Source organism: Ischnura elegans, chromosome 6 (assembly GCF_921293095.1).
Source record: "Ischnura elegans chromosome 6, ioIscEleg1.1, whole genome shotgun sequence".
Taxonomy (NCBI): Eukaryota; Metazoa; Arthropoda; class Insecta; order Odonata; family Coenagrionidae; genus Ischnura; species Ischnura elegans.
Window position 1 is genome coordinate 65,810,390 of NC_060251.1, and position 21,360 is coordinate 65,831,749.

Consider the following 21,360-nt stretch of genomic DNA (forward strand, 5'->3'; position numbering starts at 1 on the left):
ACTTGAGGTCTCAAGGGCAGGAGAAAAGTAGTCATGAAATTCGTGAAAGTTCCATCAATCGGTTTCTTTAGTGAAGGTGGTAGACAGCTATCCCTCCATGTGAATGCCTGACTGGATATACTGACAATCTCTCGTGAACAAAACATAATGTTGGTGCTGAGACCCAAGTCATCCGTCTCATGCCAAAGTACACTGAGGTTGGAGGAAATACACCAAAAAAACAGGATTTTCATAATTACAAGTTTTTCTTACCATTTCTCATACATATTCAGCAGAAAACATCTGTGAAGACTACTAGGTCTGTTGTTGATTTTCAGAATGCATGTTTCATTTTTATCCACTCCTGAAAACTTATTTATCATTCTTTAGGAGCTGTTATAATTTTTCTGCATGTAAAATGTTTTATTTCAATTCTACTCATTTGTATCATTGGTACTTTCCATGATTTTGTGGTATACCTTCAATTATATTACCTGGTCATAACACATTATTATACTCCTATACTTACCCACAGGTTTGTACAGCTCTCACTTGAATGATGATTGTTGTGCTTTGTCAGTTCTTTGTGTGTTTAGAGGCTGGAAATTCAGCTTTGTTTGTTTGTAAGATTGAATCTTTGGTTATAATCGCTTCAAAGTCCATGGCTTGGTTGTATTGATGTATGATTTCTTTTGAGTTTTTCTTACATCTTCTTATTTATTCTCCTTTTGTTAATGGTCACTCTAATTCTTTCAATTCATTTTTCCACGTTTCATGTGTGGTACTTGTTTTCATGTTCATAATGTTGGGCTTAGGTGTTGGACTCTCATCAATTATACCCTCAGTTGTTTTGCATGTCTCTTAATTTCTTTTTTTTTAGTGACCAAAGTGAGTTTTGGGGCTATTGTCAGTATTCACTAAAATTCCTGTCTCATCACATCTGAGATTAATAGTTTTCTTTATCATAATATATCTATTTGTGCGTTAATGGCGATTAAATTTATTTATACTACTAGTCTTCGGTGACAATAGCTGTGAATCTTCTGTTTTTGCTTTTACTAATTGTGTTTTGGTGTATCTTTATCTTAACATTTGTTAATAACAAATAATTTTGGTTGTATGTATTTTATATCCACTGTGAACCATATAATTAAAAGATGGTTGAGTTAATCCGTCTTTGACCTCACTTTCAAAAAGCATCTGAGAAAATTTTCAAGGATAATTATTAGTTATCTTTTTTCATTTGACAGAGATCATTTTAGGGCTGTTACGGGAAATAGTAATACTTAGTTATTATAATTATTGATAGGTTAAAAAATACTGCCAGTTGATTTGATATAGTATTGATGATGCCCATTGTTGGTTTGAGATTTCTTTTGTTTTAGTAAAATAATTTTGGTGCTATCTGATGTTCACTCTGTAACTTATGACAATTCTGTAGTATATTAATCTATATTGAAAGACCCTGTAGTTATGGTTCATATGTATTTTTTCCAAAAAAATTCAACGATAATTATTTTAGTGTTTGGCTTGATAACAGATGTTAAAATTAACATTCCCATTCCTTCAGATGTCACTCTGCATTTAATGGATCCCAGAATTTAATGTGCATGGCCATCTGCTTATGTTATTCTCAAATGGTACTATGAAGCCCTGATAGTATGAGGTCAAGTGTTAGGAATAGAAAATGGCTGTTGCCTCAGTCTAGGTTAAAGGCTGATTATCAATCTTTACCATGTTGTGCAAGGTTGTTGCTAGATCATTCTAGAAAATCTTCATTTTTTAGGGTTGATAGCATCATATTTCGACAGCTCAAAACAAATTTTCTTTTATTCTTTAAGTCCTTGACAATGAAATGGCCGAAATTTTCCGACATAGCTAGAGATCTTTTTCTGTTTACAAGCATTAGAAGTAAATTTTTATTTTCAGACATGGTTAGCTATAAATGAGCAAAATAAAACATTGCAATGAAATTTTAGAGGAGAGGACCAATTTATGTGATGAATACTTCCATTTCGTAATGTATGACTGAGGCCTTGACTTATATTGATGTATGCAGTTGACTATGCTTCTTTATGATTACCAGTTGTGATTTGATTCCGCTTCTTATTTCTTGCCAATTCTCTTTTGAGGCAAGATCTTTGACTTTTTTTATTTGCAAGAAATTCATGAAGAGCCCTTTGGTCAAGAATGACTGTGGTACAGTACCTTTATAAAATGATAGTGGTTTTGGGTTTGGACTTCTTAGTAGTGGTATTTTTTTATCTCAAGCATTGTAATTCCTGCAATAATGCATACGCCATCCCTGGTTGCTTCATGGGTAGTATTGACCTGTTTTAAGCTTTTTTGATCTTTTCTCATTGAATCTCCATGATTGATAAAGGTAAACTGGATAGTGTCTAATAGCAGTGTCACCTTGCAGTTAGAAACCTATGCCAAATAATGAACCACTGATTTTCTTGACCTGGTGCTGTTGACCTCACTGAGGATGACATTAAGGCACTCTCCAAATTCGTTCACCTCATTTAAAATGAATTTTCAGGTTTATGGGAATTAATTATCTTTGTTCCTATTCCTCCCGTTTGAAGCAGAGAGCTGTGTAAGAGCGATATATATACAACATTCAGCGAGGGCTCCCCATAGGCCTTGAACAATTATTTCTGAGGTACAGAAATTCACACAGCATGAACTGAAAATTAGTCTAAAGGTTTGTAGTAATAGAAGTGTAATGCCTAACTTACCAAGCTTATTCATTATTCAATGAATGACTTTAAAGAGAGACTTACCGGGAAGTTTTGAATTCAGTATTTTCATGTATAGCCTTTTGGAAGATCATTATTTCGAGAAGTTGTTGTTTGTTTCAAATGATGTTCATTCTTTTTCTTTTACTCATCACGAAATAATCAGCTACGATGGAATTACAAATAACGAACACATCTGGCAGTTAGAAGTTGTCATGGGTGTATCATATTTTTATTGAAGCAATGTTCTTTTCTAGCAAGTGTTTGGCTGGAAGATGGTCAAAAGGTTTACGATATTTTAACTGATGCACAAAGGTTAAGAAAAGACTTCGCTGTTTCACAAAATAAAATATATTTGCGACCAGTTTCGATACAGCGTATCATAATCTGGATATGCTGTATCGAAACCGGTCGCAAATATATTTTATTTTGTGAAACAGCGAAGTCTTTTCTTAACCTTTGTGCATCATGAAGGAGTTTCACCATGTTACGCCAACCACCATTGCATTTATGCAGATATTTTAACTGTTAGCATAATGCATTTAACGTACATATTTTATTGCTTGGGGCAGTTACGAATTCCAAGCTAAAACCATTGTAGAGAAGAACCTTTGCGGTTTTTATTTTCATGTAATTGGAATAAGAAAGCTCACCCACTCATCAAAATGCTATATTGCACTATTGAAGGCAGGTTAAATGGTTTCCCTCACGGTGGTAGATCCAGGATCAAAATGTGCCCTCTTACTGGGCGGGTTTAGAGGAGTGGAGTGACTCCTCTGATATTGTAGGTATTATAGTAGTTTCGTCTCGGTAGTAGGAGCAATTTCCATTTTCCCTCTCCTCATGGATCCTCTGTTAGCCTCTCATAAGCCATTATGATTACACTTTTGGCCTGAAGATGATATTTTGGAATTAAAATCTTAAAATCATTAGGGTTATTGAAATTGTAGAATAAGCTTTCTTTTTTGGTTTCAGTCTATGGAACTATTTTTATGCGATGCACAGATAGTCATATATATATATCAAATATGTAGTTGTATGATTTTTATGGAAGAGCATTTTATAGACCAAGTGATTTTTAAGGTTGTACCATTAATATTTTGATAGAAAAATGTTTTCCAACACTTAATAGAGGTAGACCTACAGGCCATTATGAACCTTGGGTGAAAAATTGAACACACTGCTTCATCGTAATAATGCTTGGTGCAGTCTCTATTATCATTCGTGCTGAAATGCTGACTTGCTATTTGCATAAAGTTTATATTGCACGCTAGTGTTTATTATCAATTGATGGGTGACCTGCTTGCTAGCCGAGGAAGTTGAGTTTGTTATTACTTCAGGCTTAGGTGTGAGGGATGAAATATTTTTACTTTTAACGCGGTACATAAGTAATAATTTTAAGTAGTTTTTCATACCCAGTGCTATACGCCTTTTGCCATGCGTAGCTGGGGAAACTGTGGACATACCTTATGATGGCATACACGTGCCCTTTCTGTGGAAAGATTAAAAACAACATTGCTTTGAATGACAGCCACTGGAGTATTTTAAATTGCTTTCTTGCTTTACATAGTTTTTGTCTTACTTGACCTTATACTAATTAGAGCATTTGTACATCATGTTATAGTCATGAGTAAGTGAGAGTGGATATCCTGACTTCTTATTGATTCTCTTGTTTTATGGTTTAATTAAGGAATCTTTTCCTCTTTATATTGGCGACTGTAGCATGTGATGGTTTATGTACTCTTAGGTATTCATGGTATATATGTTGAACAGCTATGCTCTGGGACATTCACTTTTAGTGATTAGAATGTGTTCTTTATAACAGTCGTTACATCGTAAATTTAAAAATGTGATCAGGTTTAAAGTTGATGTCCAAATTTAAATTGGATTTTCACTTCTGGATTGATTTTATTGTACTTAAGTATTAAAAATATGTGGAATTCATGCCACATATACTGCCTTCAACACTAACTGAAAGGTTGTGGAATCTTATCCTTCATGTTTTATGGGTTATTTGAGGGTAGAGGTTTTGAGCTTGTATGAAGCTATTTCGAGGGTGTATTGGTATTTTTTCCTAGAAAGTTAGAACCCAAAGTCTCATGAAGTAATTCAATATATGCAAAGCATTGATGGTCCTCCATAACAAGAATGTAAGCCGTATAGATGTTATTTATCCTTTCAATATCTTAAGTGCCATAAGGACATACCTTCAAACAGAAGGACAGTTAATGTCAGTTTTGTAATATTGTTTGTGAATCTAACATTATGTAGCGCATTGTCAAAAAATGAAATGAAGGAAGTGTCAATAACCGCTCTTCTATGTATTGGACCATTTTATGTCTAACAGGTTCTGTGTTATGCCACGGTGGAAAAGTTAAAGTCATTTGGTTATGTTTCAAGGCATGGCTGTTCAGCAGTGTGGTGAAATATATGCTTGACGGGATCATTCGGGTGGTTTTTTGCCTATCTGTGGGTACTGTGATTTGAGGTCTGTGCTTTGTTCTTGGGTTATTTTGCCCGTTGGGAGTTACCAGTCTTCATCTCCCATCATGGCTATCTGACCCCCAACAATGGCAATTGTTCCTCTCACTCCGGTAGAGCCGCGAGGAAAGGCGTGCCGGAGGGGGTGATTTCCACCGAATGGACTCGTCTTCAGGCCAACTTAACACCCCTGGCTCACGAACCAGCTCAGTACTGCCTGACCTCCTTACACAGGTAATGTTGGCTCTCTCTCAAAGCCATCGTCAAAAAAAAGCCATGGTCATCAACTATAGCATATAGAAATTTAATTGACGGACTTGGGGATAAGGTGAAAGAAAGTTAACGCTATTGATATTTTTTGGAGAATGGGCTGTAAACTCCATTTGTTACCATAATGTTATTTAACTTTATACATGTATGTGTAAGTTTTTGGTTCAAAGCTGTTATCTAGAAATTTTCAGTGTGTTTCTAATTTTATAGGCTATTTGTAATAGGCTGATTATAGGATTTTCGGTGAAAGTGCAATTGGTCTATTTTACTTTTGAGCATTTAGCCTTGAGCATTGTTTTATCATTAGGCTTAGGTTAAGCGATTCCTTTGCTTTCTCAGAAATTGCCTTAAATGCATTGCAATGCATAGTCGATAAATTAATACTTAATTACTGATTATTCAAGGCCTCCATACACAATCAAACAATTTGTGAAATGATGTCTTTTCTGACATTATGATTCACTTAATGAGTAATAATAGTATATAACGATAAATTGAATATGGTAGTGTTTGACCTATTGCTCAATAGTTCAAAATGATTGAATCAAGACCAAATTATTTGCTTAAGCTCAGTTGTAATTCTAGTGTTTGTGTTGTGTATGTGAGCCTCTAGTGATATGAATTTGAAACTGGAATACCTTAGTGATTTCTCCGTATTTTTTTGCAGTTCTTCTGCATTTGACAAGTGTGGTTATGCTACCGTGAAATATTAGGCTTGCACTATGGAATTAATTTAAAGCAATATTGACCACTCATTTGCATACGAGGAAGTGGAAATAATCAAGAATGTTCCGTTAAAATTAGCATACTCTGTTGACCATGTCAATTGATATGGCCTTAGTTACCACCTGGTATCTGACCATGCCTAATGATGTGTTCGTCCCAGCTAGTGACTCTTAGCTTTCTCTCCTCTACATACATATATATAGGTATATATGAATAACTCATTCAGCTGGGCCTTATCCATGGCAATGACGCTCAGCTTGGTGGCAGTCTGCTCCTCACTTCTTTAGTATGCTATCTGTTTCATTCCCAATTTAGACATATTTTGGAATCGGAAAAAAAGTGGGATCCATATTTGGGAAAAGTTTTTTGACCACATGCATCCGAAAAACGTGATGGAATTTTATTTGTCAATAATTTTACATAATAAAAATCATCCAATCAACAGTGAACTATATCATATTTTTTGGAAAAAGCTCATTTAATACGGTTTGAGAAACTTTATGTTAATTTGAAGATCAAGCCAGATAAAAGTTATTCCTTATATTTATTTTGGTGAAAATGTGGGAGAAGAATCCACCCAAAAGAGGCTATTTTTGTAATTACATGAATTAGTATCTGATCCAGTAAAATTACAGTTTTATAACGTCTTTTAAATTAATCATCTTGTCTTATATACATCTTGTTATCTTTAAAAGTTTTAAGTGTGATTAATTTTCTATTGCAGTTGGCAGCTTGCCTGAAATAGAACATTTTATTGTTGCATTACATACTATCGTTTTTGCCTCACCTCTTTGATTAGGTCAGATTATGTGTAAATGTAGGTCTAGCTCAGAAATATAAAATATGTTTCTCATTTATTGCCCTATTTGCACTTATGTATTTTATATTTTCTAATTCGTTTAAAAGTATTTATTTGTTCATCACGAATCAAATCCTTAAGTCTGTGAACTGTTCAGTTGTTTTTCTTAGCCTGTTTAGCGTTCATGTTTCTACTAAAAGGAATATTTAAGATAGTACTAAATTTATATTATATATAGTATAGTATTTCTACTAAAGGGAATATTAATGATATGCAAGATAAAATAAGTTTTTATAAGTTGCATTATTTAGGAGCGGCTGTATAGGGCTTTTAGTCTCCCAAGTATGGTAACTACCTGTTCTGTGGTATCTATACAATCTTCCCTGCAAAGTTTAAGGCTGGTCAATCAAGAGAAATTATCTAGGAGGAAACTATGAATTGTTATGAAATTATTTATAAGTGCATTTAAACGTCAATATATTGAATTAAGGCCAAATCTCTGAGCAAGCAGTATGGTGTGAGTAATGTATTTCTGGTGTATTGATGGAGGCCGTTATAAAATAGTATGTGCACCCTTCCATATCAATATTCATTATATTGTCAATGTTTTTGTAAAAAGTATAAAGAAATTGTAGCTTACGTAAAGGATGAATGCATAACTAATTTAATGAAAGTAATAATAAATAATTTAAATGAAAAACTTAGTATATTGGGCTGCTTTAAATGCATATAAAAGAAAGTAAGAAAAAAGCAATCACCATAAGACCTTTCCGTCTATTTATTAGACTGTAGGGGAATTTTCTGTTTAAATAGGAGGAGGTGGTAGGGTATTGATAACTAATTTTCACAAGGATTTTTTAATGTCTCTTTTACCTAAATATGGGCTCTAATAAGTAATCTGTCATGTATTGTGACCCCAACATTTAGCCACTTCTTTGGAAACCAGCTGCAACTATGATACAGTTTCATTGTTGGTTTCCATGGCATAGCATATGACTGTTGTGAGATTCTGGGTTCTCCGACCATGTTTGTTGACTTGTAGAGACAAAAGTTTAGAAAGTGGGTCTGGCTTTTCTCATCAGATCGAAGGTGAGATAACTCTTAATATTGCCATCTTATTTAAGCTGTGAAAATAAGTTTTGACTAATCAGCATGATGCAGCTGGACTGCTAGCACCACATACAGCATCAATATTTCAGTCTATCACCTTCAAATTAATTATGAAAGCTGTCTCACTTTTGAAACTTTTGTTCGTACGTGTCAACATATGCAATTGGAAAAGCTGTGACAAGGCAACGATCGTTCTAGTGTGTGTGGTAATTTTGCGTCCTTTCATGAGGAAGAGACGATTAATCTGTCCTTTAATTAATTAAGTGTGCATATTAAATGAAATCTCTATTGTAATATTTAGTTATGCTGCTAATAGGCTGACAGAAAGGGTTCATAGCTACCCCTAGGTCAGTCACTTTTGGCAGTAGATTACTGTCATAAAAATTATGCCATCATCTTGTAGTTTTCAAGATTTATAGAGGAGACCATGATAAAAATTTGGCAGCATCTAAAATTTGATTTTTTGAATTTGAAAAACAGGCAAATGTTTACATAGGTCTACTCTATGCACTCTGAAAATTTTAAGGGGATAAGTAAGTTTTAAGAAAGAAAATCGTCGCTAAAAAATATGAAATAACAATTGGTCGAGAGGGTGGGATACATCCTCTTTATAAGAACATTTCCGAAGACAGGAAAATCCTAATTTCCATTTAAGTTGAGAAATCAACAATCTCTGATACTGGTTTTTCGATTGAATTAGAAATGATCGACGATAACTCCATTGGCAGAAGTGGGTGTTTGTGCAAAGTAGCTGGGAATTTAGAAATGTATGTGAAAATGAATGGGGAGTTGATTTTATAAAATATGTTTAACAGGAAATACTATTAATGGGAAAATGTTTAATCTTAAAAACAAATTTGATTCCATTATTAAAAGTTCCAGCTCATGAGCAATATGTGTGCTTTCAATGAAGTTTGCTTTAACAGTTAAAGTTTAACTTGAAATGACTGCTTGGTTTTGCATTGTGTGCACACTTTAAACGTTTAAGATATGTTATGATCATTAAATTATTTTATACAGTTCAGAGGCAGTCAAAGCTGACTTATTCAGACGTAGCTTTCCCATATTTCTATTGATATTTTCATATATTTCAGGAATATTTTTTATTTTTTTATGATAAAGAATAAGGATCTTTGGTCATGCTAAATCAGTTTTTGGATGTATCTTTATTTTTAATTATTTTTCTGTAGCTGTTTATCTTGTTCTGAATCTTGTGTAGTTCATTGTGTATACTTTTTTTTATATGATAAGTACCACTATTGGCTCTTAGCTTTAGGCTTAAGCTTCTATTCTTTGTGCATTGTATTTAGAAAAATGTCATTGTTTGGCTCATTAAGTTGGTGTTGCCTAGCTCTAGTTGATTTTTATGGTGGTTCTTGATATTTTTCATAATACTTGCGTTTGAGTCAGCATTTGAGTAATTGAATATTTATATTTTATTGCTTTACAGGCATCTTCAAGTCCAGGCACTCCAAACCAGAGGCAAGATAAATCCACAAGTGATGAGGTGAGATATTGATGTCTGGTAGGATACATAAGTCTCTCTCTTTTTAAGAAATTCTGGGAAATGTATCCTTCCAGAAAAACTTACATTTATTATATAAAGTTTATTTAGGTGGTTGATTAAAAATTAGGTTAGGAAATACTATTTTTTCGAGTCTATGAGTAATACTTTTTTGGTTGAAATTGGCATTGTGCTGTCACACTCCTCAGCCCATTTTGATGAATATGTTTTTCACTTAGTAATTTAAAAATCGTAATGAATGCTTTAGAAGAAACACAGGGCATTTATGCATATCTTGTAGAGTTAAAATTGGTAAAAATCAGGGTGCAGATGTTGGCTTACATCAGAATGTAATATCATCTTGAATTACCTCTGTATTCCTTGCATTCAAGTTATTCCATGGTCACTGCCATTGATGAAATGGGATATGATTTTATTCAACTACCTTTTGCTCAATAGCCACTCATGAAACTTATCATCATTTACTTTTGCCCAAGCAAAGTCAGGTCTGAATCAATGACATCCTTGCAGATCTTGGCAGATGGTAATTTTAAGTTATTATATGAGCTTCTTATCCTTGGAATGTCCTAGAAAAGGACAATTATATTTATCACTTTGGAAAGGTGAAAGTTTTCAAACAATTTCATCTTTTCTGTCTTTCCTGTGGGTTTTTATTTTACATAAGTGTCATTTTGTTCTACGACCCATTGTTCAGGAACGGTAAAATGACTATTTATTTCTCTCGTACTTTGCTCAAGCCGTGAATTTAACTCGAAGCCCTGATTTATACCAAGTCTTAATTTTCCAGTACTGTATCAAATGCCCTGCATGAGCATGCTTAAAAATTTTCATTAATCTTGCATCTCCAGTTTGGTGATGTAGCACATGGTTTTCAGATACTTAAGTAGGCCTATCGTTGTGTTGAGTCTTTTATTAACCAAAAGCCATAGACACTCATGAAGATGTTCGGAGAAAACTCGTGCACTCTCTAATGAGTTTGTGCACTGCATAGGATGGATCCAAATTCATTCAATGGTAGCTATATTGCAAAATATTCATACATATATTGTTTTTATTTCTCTACGTTAGTGGCCTGCCGTGATTAGATTTTGATGGTATTGGATAGGGTGACCATTGCATCATTTGCAATTCAGCTGCATATTAATGGCAGCATATTTCCGCCAATATTATATAGAACCTTTTTTGTCCCAACTGTTTAGAAATTCATGTCAATAATGATATCTATCTTTTTTGAAAGAATTGCATTAGCATAGTTGACCCCCTCATGTGGCATCTAGCTTGGCAAAGCTACAAGACGTGGTTAACATTATTGGATGTAATTGTTCAATATTGCGGTAATGTGATCACTTTCCACGGGTGCATTCAGTAACTCTCATTTAGGATTACAATAGGACAACACTAGCAAGGTATGACTTAGTATCATCTGCAGTCTCTCAGCCTGTGAGGACAGGTGACATATGCTCATGATGTGTCCTAAATTAAACATAAGTTTATGTCGTTGTCTAATATGGCAATTTGTTCCATTAAAATTATATTCCTAAATCCATTTGTGGATACTTTCAGGATGCAAGTATGAAAAACATGCACATTTTGTCAGTTTTACTCATGCAATTTAGCCCATTTTGCATTACATCCACATCTACGTAATACCCCCCAAGCTGCCTAAAAGGCATGTGGCAGGGGGTGTTAGGTTAGTGCAAGCTTCACTGTGAACTCAGTTATTTTGGCAGTGCAAGTTATTTTTCTCTGTGCATAATCTTTTAAAATTTACTTAGCCCTTATTCCAACCTGTTTAAGGTATTCGAACCCGGATCCCCCGATTTCCGGTCGAGTGCTCTAGCCAGTTAAGCTACCGAGGCGTCATTCTTCCCTGTGGATATTTTCGGACACTACCGGACAAGATGTCCGAAAATATCCACAGGGAAGAATGACGCCTCGGTAGCTTAACTGGCTAAAGCACTCAACCGGAAATCGGGGGATCCAGGTTCGAATCGCGGTCAAGGCGAATGATTTTTTCTCTGTGGATCTTTCGCACGAATGTGCATTGCGGGTGACTCCCGTAAAAGTTATCACCGTGGCTAGTCCCGGTATACTTTAAACTGTTTAAGGTAGCTCATCAAAGAGATTGCATCCCAAGCAATCATTATACGAGTGAAATTATCCAAGCCTATGATACTTTTTATCCATTTAAGATCTATTTTTTGTGCCATAATAGCTTGCTTGCAGCAAAATTATTTCTTTAATGTTTCATGATGGTCTATGCTTGAGTAAATTATTCTCCATGCATTGTCATGATACCACTTCAAACTTTGAGAAATTGATGTGTTATTGTCAATACTCATTAAGCGTGCATACTTCTTGACATGCAATTGTAGAACCATGCGAATCAGATGGTATCTCTCAGAAAAGTCTCTGAGAATATTTCATGACTGCCGTATTGTAACGGTTCGAACCGCGAGAGCTGCCCGCTCGCCTCCCGTTCGATCTCCACGGGACATGTGATAAGAAATTCCCCAATTCCCAAAATATAAAAATGCTTCTACTTAGACTTACCTTTTCAGGGCCCCAAATCAAGTCCCCCAATTGAACGCGCCCACACGCACACTCACTTACAAAAGGATTGAAGGCACTTGTGGCAATGGCAAATAATGCTTGTCCACTGCTTGTCACTGCACTCACAATTCAACTTGCTTCATGCCAGAGGCTGAGAGAGAGAGAGAGAGCGAGAGTCCTTGCGTCTCTGCCTTTTATCACCTCTCCTTTTACCCATAAACACCTCCGATTCACACTAACGCCCTCTGTTACACTATTTAGAGGCGGGTTTTCAAATACCTTCCGGGAGAGAACCACAACGTCGCCTCTCCCGGAAATCCAATTCCACACTATTTCACTGCATTTCACTTACACAAAAACTAATATTATACATTTAAAACATAAAATTAACCCTTCACACAGATATTTAGTGCCGCCCTTTGTTCCCCAATGCCAAAAATGTGAGCATGCGCGCAGACGTAACCCCAGCCGCGATATATTACTTTACGCGTCGGGCCGACCCCGATCCGTACCGTTACAGTATAGTTACATGAAAATAGCTACATTGTTTTAGTCAAATTAGTTCTGAATGGAATCCTAGCTGTGGTGTAAAGTTTTCAAAATCCCTGGTTTCAAACGTTAGCCCTGATATGACTAACTCTTTTCTATCTGCCGGTGAACAAATAAGGGGAAAACTCAGAACTCAGAGACAAAAAAAATAAGGAACAAGAGAACAATTAAGTCATCAGTATAAGAACAATTAAGTCATCAGTATATTTTTTCAAACTTAACCATGAGTATTTCAAAACAAGGATAACAAACTAAAATTCATAAGAAGAACTTAATATATGAAGAGAAATAACTTTGACAACATGCTACAACCGCAATCAATGGCCGGCCTAGGTTTTGACCTAACTACTAGGGATAAGGGAATAGTTTGGAATTAGGCATTAGTTTGGAAATAGGGAATTCCTCCCCACTGAAAAGGGGATTTTGGATATTATGGAAATTTTTTTGGATTTTCAAGACTTAAAAATGGTTGTTTTAGGCATATTCTTTGATTAAAAATAAAAGACGACGAAGCTCGTGTAGTAGGTCTTTATTAGTTCCAAAAAGTGTAAAATAGACTGTAAGTTTAAAACCAATTTGTATTTTATTTCGTTATTGTAGGTCAATTTACTGGAAAATGTAACTAGATACATTTGTTTTAAGAGGAAACCTCCAAAAATTTTGATCTTATCTAGTGCATGTTTCGACCCAATCGGGGGCTATAGCCCCTTTAGCCAGCCCCCCCCTCCTCCCCTATAGGTCTGACCACAATCAAGAAGATCTCCTGAGCCCATGGCTGTCAGATAAAGAGAGAGAATCTCTGGTAGACGAGTGAGGTGAAGGAGGGGAAGTTGTGTGAATAGGGGAAATTTTTTAGGGGATGAGGTGGCTGCCTGCAAGCTCAAGGCAGTGGGATGAGGTAACCAGCAGCCTCTAGCAAACGTGTTGGCCGAAACTCGAACAGCGGACGTTCTGCCTAATTTCTCTCTGCAAAGCCTGGGTTGACGCATCTCATAGGCCAAACACGGTTGGGGAAGTACCACGGCATTCAGAAAAATTTCTGAGGGGAGGAATGCTTAAAAAAAATGCCACACAGCATTGTTGCTAATGGTCGCCCTACACCTATTTTTCTTAGAATTTATGAGTTATTTAGAGAGAGAGGCTTTAGACAAGCCAGCAGGTGAGCATGAGATGGGGTTAGAATTGTAGAAGATAGGTTGAATTATCAGTCAGTAAGCATAGAATTGGAGCAGGGAAAAGATTATTGATGCGAATCACATTTTCAGCATACTTGAAAAGATGGTAAGAAGTTCCTTGCTGCAGTTGAATTTCAAAGTAAAGTTTGCCATCATGTTGTAATTAGTTGCAGTTGTCACTTTTTATCTGAAATGTTTTCAGTATCAAAAAAAAAATGAAACGGCAACTAATATGATAATGATATGTCTTTTTTGGTCCAACTGCATTTCACAATCGACTAACGGGGGCAAGGAACAAGAACATACTAATACTATGTGAGTATCCAATTTTCGATATTGATTTTTATTCATTTTTCTCCTGTAGTTGCAATCCTTAAATACCCTTAGAACCCTTTATTTTTTTGCTCCAAAGTTTTTGTAGCGGACGTAGGACATCTGCATGTTTTCAATTAACTCTTGATTTCTAAATGCATGCTCACATCATTTGGTTGCATCTCCAGTTTTGAACCTATTAGTCATCAGATTGGGCATAGTTTTTTCCAAAATGTATTCCGTACCTGTACAATTGTAATAGGTGATTCATTCTTAAATGTCATAGTATGTATTGTATGTATTCTCTAATAGAGAAGTGCTCAAACTATTAATTTTAGTTTGAAGAGTGATTAGTTATGTTTCACTTTAGTTTGGGCATATGGTTTAATGAAGTATGTATTTCTCAATTTTAAGTGTTTTGTGATTAAGTGCCATGAATATGAAATTGTTATTGCCCGTAAATATTTCTATAAGTGTACCTTTGAGATAACTAATTAATTACTGAATAGAAAAACTCTTCATCCTAGAAAAATAGTTGTCAAGCTTTTAATGCTGCTAAGAATTTCATCAATCACTTTACTCACTGTGGGCCACAATTTCTAGGCATTTTCATGGTTTGTATAAGCATTCTCTGAGGCAGTCTATTTTGCACTTGAGCATACAATTTATGTACACTTTTATCTTGCTTAGAATATTATTTCAAGGTGTGGCCGAAAATCTTTCTTCTCCCTAAACTTGTCTAGATATTTGGGAAACCTCCATCTTTGTTGAGAGAAGCCTTTTGTAGCCTTCTCAGCCCTAATGAGGGTTCCGGCGATGGAGAGGAATAAATTGATTTTTTAAACCGATACATTGGTATTCCCATAAACCTGGACAGGATCTGACAGAATCAGATGATTAAAGTGTGTATACTGTTGTTATGTATGAAGTATTTGAATGCTGCCCATGTTGTTGAAGCAGTCAGCATTACGTGCTATAAGATCACTACTGTGATGGGTACTGAAGTCGTAACTGATGCTGAATTGTAATAGTTTTGTGCTTCAGCAATGTTTTTGTTCCAAAATAGGACTTATGCTTTGAGGTGTCCTCAGAATTTTATGTGTTTCTGATGATATATATTTCTTAAGGATGTAGTATTGAATGGTTTGTGTAATAGCTCTGCGATGTGATGTTTTTTTTTAGCTTTAGTTTGAAATCACATTCATTTTGTGATTTTTAAAGAATTTGGATTATAGCTACATCATGGGAAGTGAAAATTTTGTAATTTTTGGTGAGAAAAGTGAATATTTTTGGAAGGCGGCTGTAGTTAATGTGGACATTATTTTTCTTTTGGCCAAAACCTTTCATCTTAAAATTGAATCACTTGGACTATTTCAATTTGTTAGTGAAACATACTATCATGAAGGTGAACTTGGGTTGATTGGATTTGCTGGACATAAGCAGTAATTAGATGGGGCAGCCAATCAATAGCAATGAACATTTATTTCTAGCCATCAGAGAGGTGCCAATACATAGCTTCTAGAAGCTTTGGGCTCTTAGTCATGGTTGTAGTGAATTCCTTCCTGGTCTATCAAATGCTTAAAATTATTAGCCATAATCATATTTCTCAATTAGATTATTACCTCATAACATATACTACCCAAGAATAAATGGAGTTTGACAATCGCATGTTTTTCTGCTACTTATCCCTGAATGATGCTGAAATTTTGCTGTTGCTGCTAATAGATAGGTCGACTTACAAAAAAAAGCACCTATATGGTGAGAGATCACTCACTCTCCCAAATTCTAGTTTCATAACCTGCAATTGAATGAATTACTCCACCAAAGGGCACTTGGTCATTTATATTCCATTTTCAAGATAGAGAGCTTTGGATGTTGGGAGATTGGAACGCATGTGCTGGACAAATGGATTACTCTTCTCTTTATATCTCAAACTGCCTCCTAATTGGCAACCATATCTCCTTTTCTCTTCTCTGCTCACCCCTGCTCTGCCCTCCACTTGCGACCGCCACCAGCAGTATCGGCAGGCCGTCAGTAAGACCCCTCCCCATCACCTGCAGCAGAAGCAGAGGTCATTCCTCACGTTTGGCTTTGGCGCCGGCGGTAGTGGAGGCGGCACGGGTGGCAGCACAGCTGGGGTGATGGGCGTGGGGGTGGGCTCAGCCATGCTGGGCAGCGGTAGCACGCCTTCGACACGCCGGGAGTCCCACGTGAATGTGAACGTGACGCCGACATCACACGACCTTTCTTCGGACACGCCCGAAATACGGAAGTACAAGAAGCGATTCAACTCCGAAATTTTGTGTGCTGCATTATGGGGTAAGCATTATCAAATTATGGCATGCTAAATGTTTCCTAAATGGTTACAGCAGTGTCTAACTCGTTGCTCAATAGTACCAAACCAGTGGTTATCTAAAGTTAAAGTATTTATGAAAAATAGTCCCTTTTTTTGACTTGTTGAAGTATAAGAAAAGATAATGGTTAATTTTTCTGTTAGCATTTTTTTGGCCTTAGCAATTTTCTTGCCCGAAAATACAGTCCCAGCCATTGAGGAATTTCATGTATTTAACCCTTATAATGCTGGAACGTTTTTATACGCTTTGCACGTTGACTGGCATTAACCCAAAATTTTTATTGCTACCTGGATATTTTGCACATAGACACTTTCTCTCACTTTAAGGACAGCTAAGAGGATTAATTTTACTTGCCCAGCCTTCGTGGCAAGGGGTGCTTCCTACACAGGGGGTCTTTTTTGCACTGGCTGGCAGCTACAATCATAAACTGCAGACTAAGGGTTAAAGTTACTTTTTTGTTAGATTTTGTGCTCAAACTTTTTGAGCCTGTTTTTTTCAGTTTTATCACTGTTAGTGGAGTGATATTAAATTATCAAAACTGCATTTTTTGACCAAATTACTGAATTGTTTTTTTTTTCTTCTGATTAAATAATTATTTTCTCTTACAGGTGTTAACTTGCTCATTGGCACAGAAAATGGTCTCATGTTATTGGACCGAAGTGGCCAGGGCAAGGTTTATCAGTTGATCTCTCGTCGCCGATTCCAACAGATGGAAGTACTGGAGGGTCAGAATATTTTGGTTACTATTTCAGGCAAGAAAAATAGAGTTCGTGTGTACTACCTCTCGTGGCTTAAGTCCAAGATTTTACGCACCGATGGGGTTAGTGATGTACGTATCACCATGGTTTTTTATCTCTTTATCTTATTTTGGTGGTATTTTTTATTCATCTCTTATATTTTAGTTATGCTCTATGCAATTGGTGAGACTTTCATATGTCCCTTGAGTTGTATTAAATCAAGATTGTAATCCATTGAAAGACTTAAAATTTCATTTTACTGTTATAAAGTAAAGATCAAGTCTTTCATGAAGTAAAGTCAAATAATATATTAATATGCCCATTTCTTCAAAAGATTAATTATCAGAAATATATTAATTTCAGCAGTGACACAACCAGCTACAGTCCACATATTAGTGAAAAAATGAAATCTGGTCATGGATGGTTTTTATAGTTCCTATATTTACGTATTACTCTCGATCTTTAATGCAGGAAATATGGAGTTTGATTTAAAAGAAAATGAAAAATACTTGTTTTTTCAGTTATATCTTCAGTTTTATGGTCAGGTGGTAGATTGTTTGGCTTGAAATAAAAAAAAGTCTGTTTGGAGGAGAGTTGGGTCACAATTGCCATGCGTCTCATCAAAGCCAATCTACCTTCCTTTTTACCATCAATGGTGTTTCATTTAGATTTTAATTACAGTACACTCCAGATTATCCGGGATAATGTTGGGGAGAGACGGCACGAATAATCAGGAAACATGGATAATTCAAACTTTCTCTTAAATGTCTTGTTCATAATCTACGTAAAACAAACAATATATTATTATTTATGCAGTTACGTATTCTGTTATCTAAGAGTGCTTCCCGGACTCATTGAGAGCTTTCTTTGCCAGTTCGCAATCTTTTTAACGGCGATAATATGGTTGTACCTGTATTATTACTGCTCCATGTAACGCCTGGTTTCGAAAACCACACATCTGTGGCTAAGTGATCATGGATACTGAAAAGTGGTTAGCACGAATGCTTCAAAACCACTGCTCGACGTCGGAAACTACACTGTCGGGCACCACGCCACGTAGTCGCGTCTCGCAAAAGTTGCTGGGTTCCAACTGCTGTGTAACGTGTATTCGTGATCATGAAGCGAGGTCGCGCACTGCGAAGCTAGGAAAGCAGGGACAAGGTGCTCCCGTGAATGCAGCTAGTGCGTGATCGCTTCCGTTACACAAAGGGTATTCTAACGCAAATAATAAGCCCGGTGTATCCTAGAATTAATGCCGTAATTCCGATGATTTTTCATCCGATTTATTTTTAAAAAGATCACGGAAAAAATTGAGCAAGAGTGAAAATCATGCACGGATAATCCGCAACCCGGATTAACCGCAGCCGGATAATCGGGAGTCTGCTGTACTATAAATTTCTTGCTTAGCTTGCATATTGCAGTCATCTGTTGCTCCAACTTTATCCAATTCATCCTCTCGGGTGCTTTCTTTTATTTACTTTGCAGCAAGTGGAGAGGCGAAATGGGTGGATCAATGTTGGGGACTTGCAAGGTGCTGTTCATTTCCGAATCGTCAAGTATGAGCGCATTAAGTTCCTTGTGATTGCTTTGAGGGAAAGCATTGAAATATACGCTTGGGCACCTAAGCCTTATCATAAATTCATGGCCTTCAAGGTGAGTATTTTTGTTGTTACTGTTTATCTCTGTGGCATTAATAATTAAGATAGTTATTATATCTCTCATGAAAGCCCTGTTTGGGTTTCTTGTGCTACTGCAAAGTCTCCGACACCTGAGTGTGTAGTTTCTGTTTTGAGGCCAATTTTGTTCCTTATCTATGTTAACGATGTAGCCCATATTCTCTCAAATATTGTGTGTGTCCATCCTGCTTTTTATGCAAATGATTCTAATGTTCTTGTTTCATCAAGTGACTTAGACAATGTGTCCAATCAAGATAATTTAATCTCTTATAATCTAAGTAACTGGTGATCCAACAACCTCCTTGAATAAATTATCCTAAAGGGATAAGTGTTGCAACTCTGAATTTAGAGTATTGCCTCCCTATCAAAGATTTCATACAAGTTCCCAATTAAAATCAGATTTGGAATTGGTCCATTCTGATCTTGAACTTATGAAAACTTGTGTTATGTTCCATTACATTTCCATACATTACATATCAGTTCCTAACTGGTGCCTAGATGTGTTTTGAAGTAAATGATATTCGATACTGTCCAATTCCAGAACTGAAATTTAATTTTGAATGGGTTTTATGAATTCTTCACATCAATACCTCATGATTACCGTATTTGTCTGAATATTGTCCCCCCTTTTTTTCCAAAAATGCCCGTGGAAAAAGTAAAGGGGGAACTATATTCCTATGCATTTTTTTTAATTTTCTCAAAACTGAAACATCAAAATTTGGGGGGGGGGGACTATACTCAAAGGGGGACAATATGCGGAGAAATACAGTATATGCAATTTGGATGCCTGAGTGCTTAATGACCTAATTTTGTTTTTACACAGTCATTTGGCGACTTGAATCATCGCCCTCTTCTTGTGGATCTGACTGTTGAGGAAGGGACACGTCTCAAGGTCATTTATGGTTCAGCTGATGGATTTCATGCTGTAGACCTTGATTCAGCGTCTGTGTATGATGTTTACCTTCCAAAGCATGTAAGTATATCTTTTTTGCCTCTTACATAAATGCAAACCTATGCCTGAATGTAGAATACGTCAAAATAAGACTTCCCTAGAAATTGTTAACTGTGCATCAGTTTATTAATTGAGCTTACTTATTTGCATAAGGTTCCTCTATATCTATACCAAGCCTAAGTCTGTGATTTCTAGAATTCTTCTCTATCACTATGCGAAAGGGTTATTAAGTTAAGGGAAGTTAATCTCCTTTGAAGTGTTCGTGATGAATTTTTGTGATGTGGTAATTAATTCTTGTAGAATTATTTGTGGTAGAGTAAAAAATCTATTTTTCTTGATTTTAGTCCATATGTCAATATCTCATTATCATCTACGAGATAGTTAATGCCTTGAATTTTCAAGTTAAATGAAGTATATTATTGCATGGTTGATATATGGAGTTATGACGTGTCTAATGCTTGACTTATAAGCTAATATAATGTATTTCTTTGTTTTAATATGATTTTTTTATTTTGCAGACTCAGGGTCCAATTTCTCCTCACTGCATAGTAACACTGCCAAATTCAAATGGAATGCAACTACTTCTATGTTATGACAATGAAGGAGTTTATGTCAACACTTATGGAAAGGTGAGAACTATGTAATTTTCATTTAAAACTTCACATACACATTACAGTTAGAACAAATAAGTTTTCATTCCATGGTTACCTCTGGACAGTTAAGGAAATCTGTGTAGTAGTTTTTAGTTTCCAGGGTGTCATGTTCAGGAAACCTACGATTACCTTGGTAGCAACAATTCCCTCTATGAAGGAATGTACCCGACTTGAAACATAATGCATACGATCAAAATAACACGTAATTACATGCGATATTTGAAAATTTAAATTCATTGAACTCAAAAACAAATGAGGGGTAATGAAAATAGTGTTATCCCTACATTATATTTTATGTGCTAGAATCTAAAACTTTCCCTTTGCCCACGATAGAGGATTCACTTCAATAAAATGTGTTGTTCTTTGAGAAAATTATTGTAAATATGTTTCACATACCCTTCTATTTCTTGCCGATATCATGATGATGAACACTAATATCACTTATTTTTTCCTTAAATGGAAGCATCATGATATCATGATCATGATGCTTACCATTTAAGGAAAAAATAAGTGATATTAGTGTTAATTCCAGAGTGGTTTCTAGGAATTTATGTGGGCAACCTTCGCAGTGGCTCAACCGTCTTACTTTCGTTCTTTTGAAGCTGTTCATCATCACTGCTGCTAGAAATATATTATTTGTGAGGCAAATCCAAAAGTGTCTTATGACGTTTGAATTTTTTAAAGACTGATAAAAAAGTATTATTTTTTTCTTATTCTTCTTTATTGGTGAACATACCATCCCGTGATAATCAAAAAATACTTCTAGTT

The 21,360-nt window shown here is 35.7% G+C and overlaps 1 protein-coding gene across 9 annotated transcripts in view; it reads left to right on the plus strand.

Moving 5' to 3' along the window:
- Nucleotides 1-21,360, plus strand: part of LOC124160916 (serine/threonine-protein kinase mig-15) — a 246,035-nt gene that overhangs the window by 221,865 nt on the left and 2,810 nt on the right. For 5 of the 9 annotated variants that reach the window (XM_046537032.1, XM_046537040.1, XM_046537035.1 and 2 more), the window contains 7 exons: nt 5,319-5,435; nt 9,557-9,613; nt 16,236-16,539; nt 17,183-17,403; nt 18,797-18,964; nt 19,811-19,960; nt 20,458-20,568. In XM_046537032.1, the coding sequence (XP_046392988.1) occupies nt 5,319-5,435; nt 9,557-9,613; nt 16,236-16,539; nt 17,183-17,403; nt 18,797-18,964; nt 19,811-19,960; nt 20,458-20,568 (1,128 nt within the window). The remainder of the gene's footprint in view (nt 1-5,318; nt 5,436-9,556; nt 9,614-16,235; nt 16,540-17,182; nt 17,404-18,796; nt 18,965-19,810; nt 19,961-20,457; nt 20,569-21,360) is intronic. The other 4 variants (XM_046537033.1, XM_046537041.1, XM_046537034.1 and 1 more) reach the window with 3 other exon arrangements.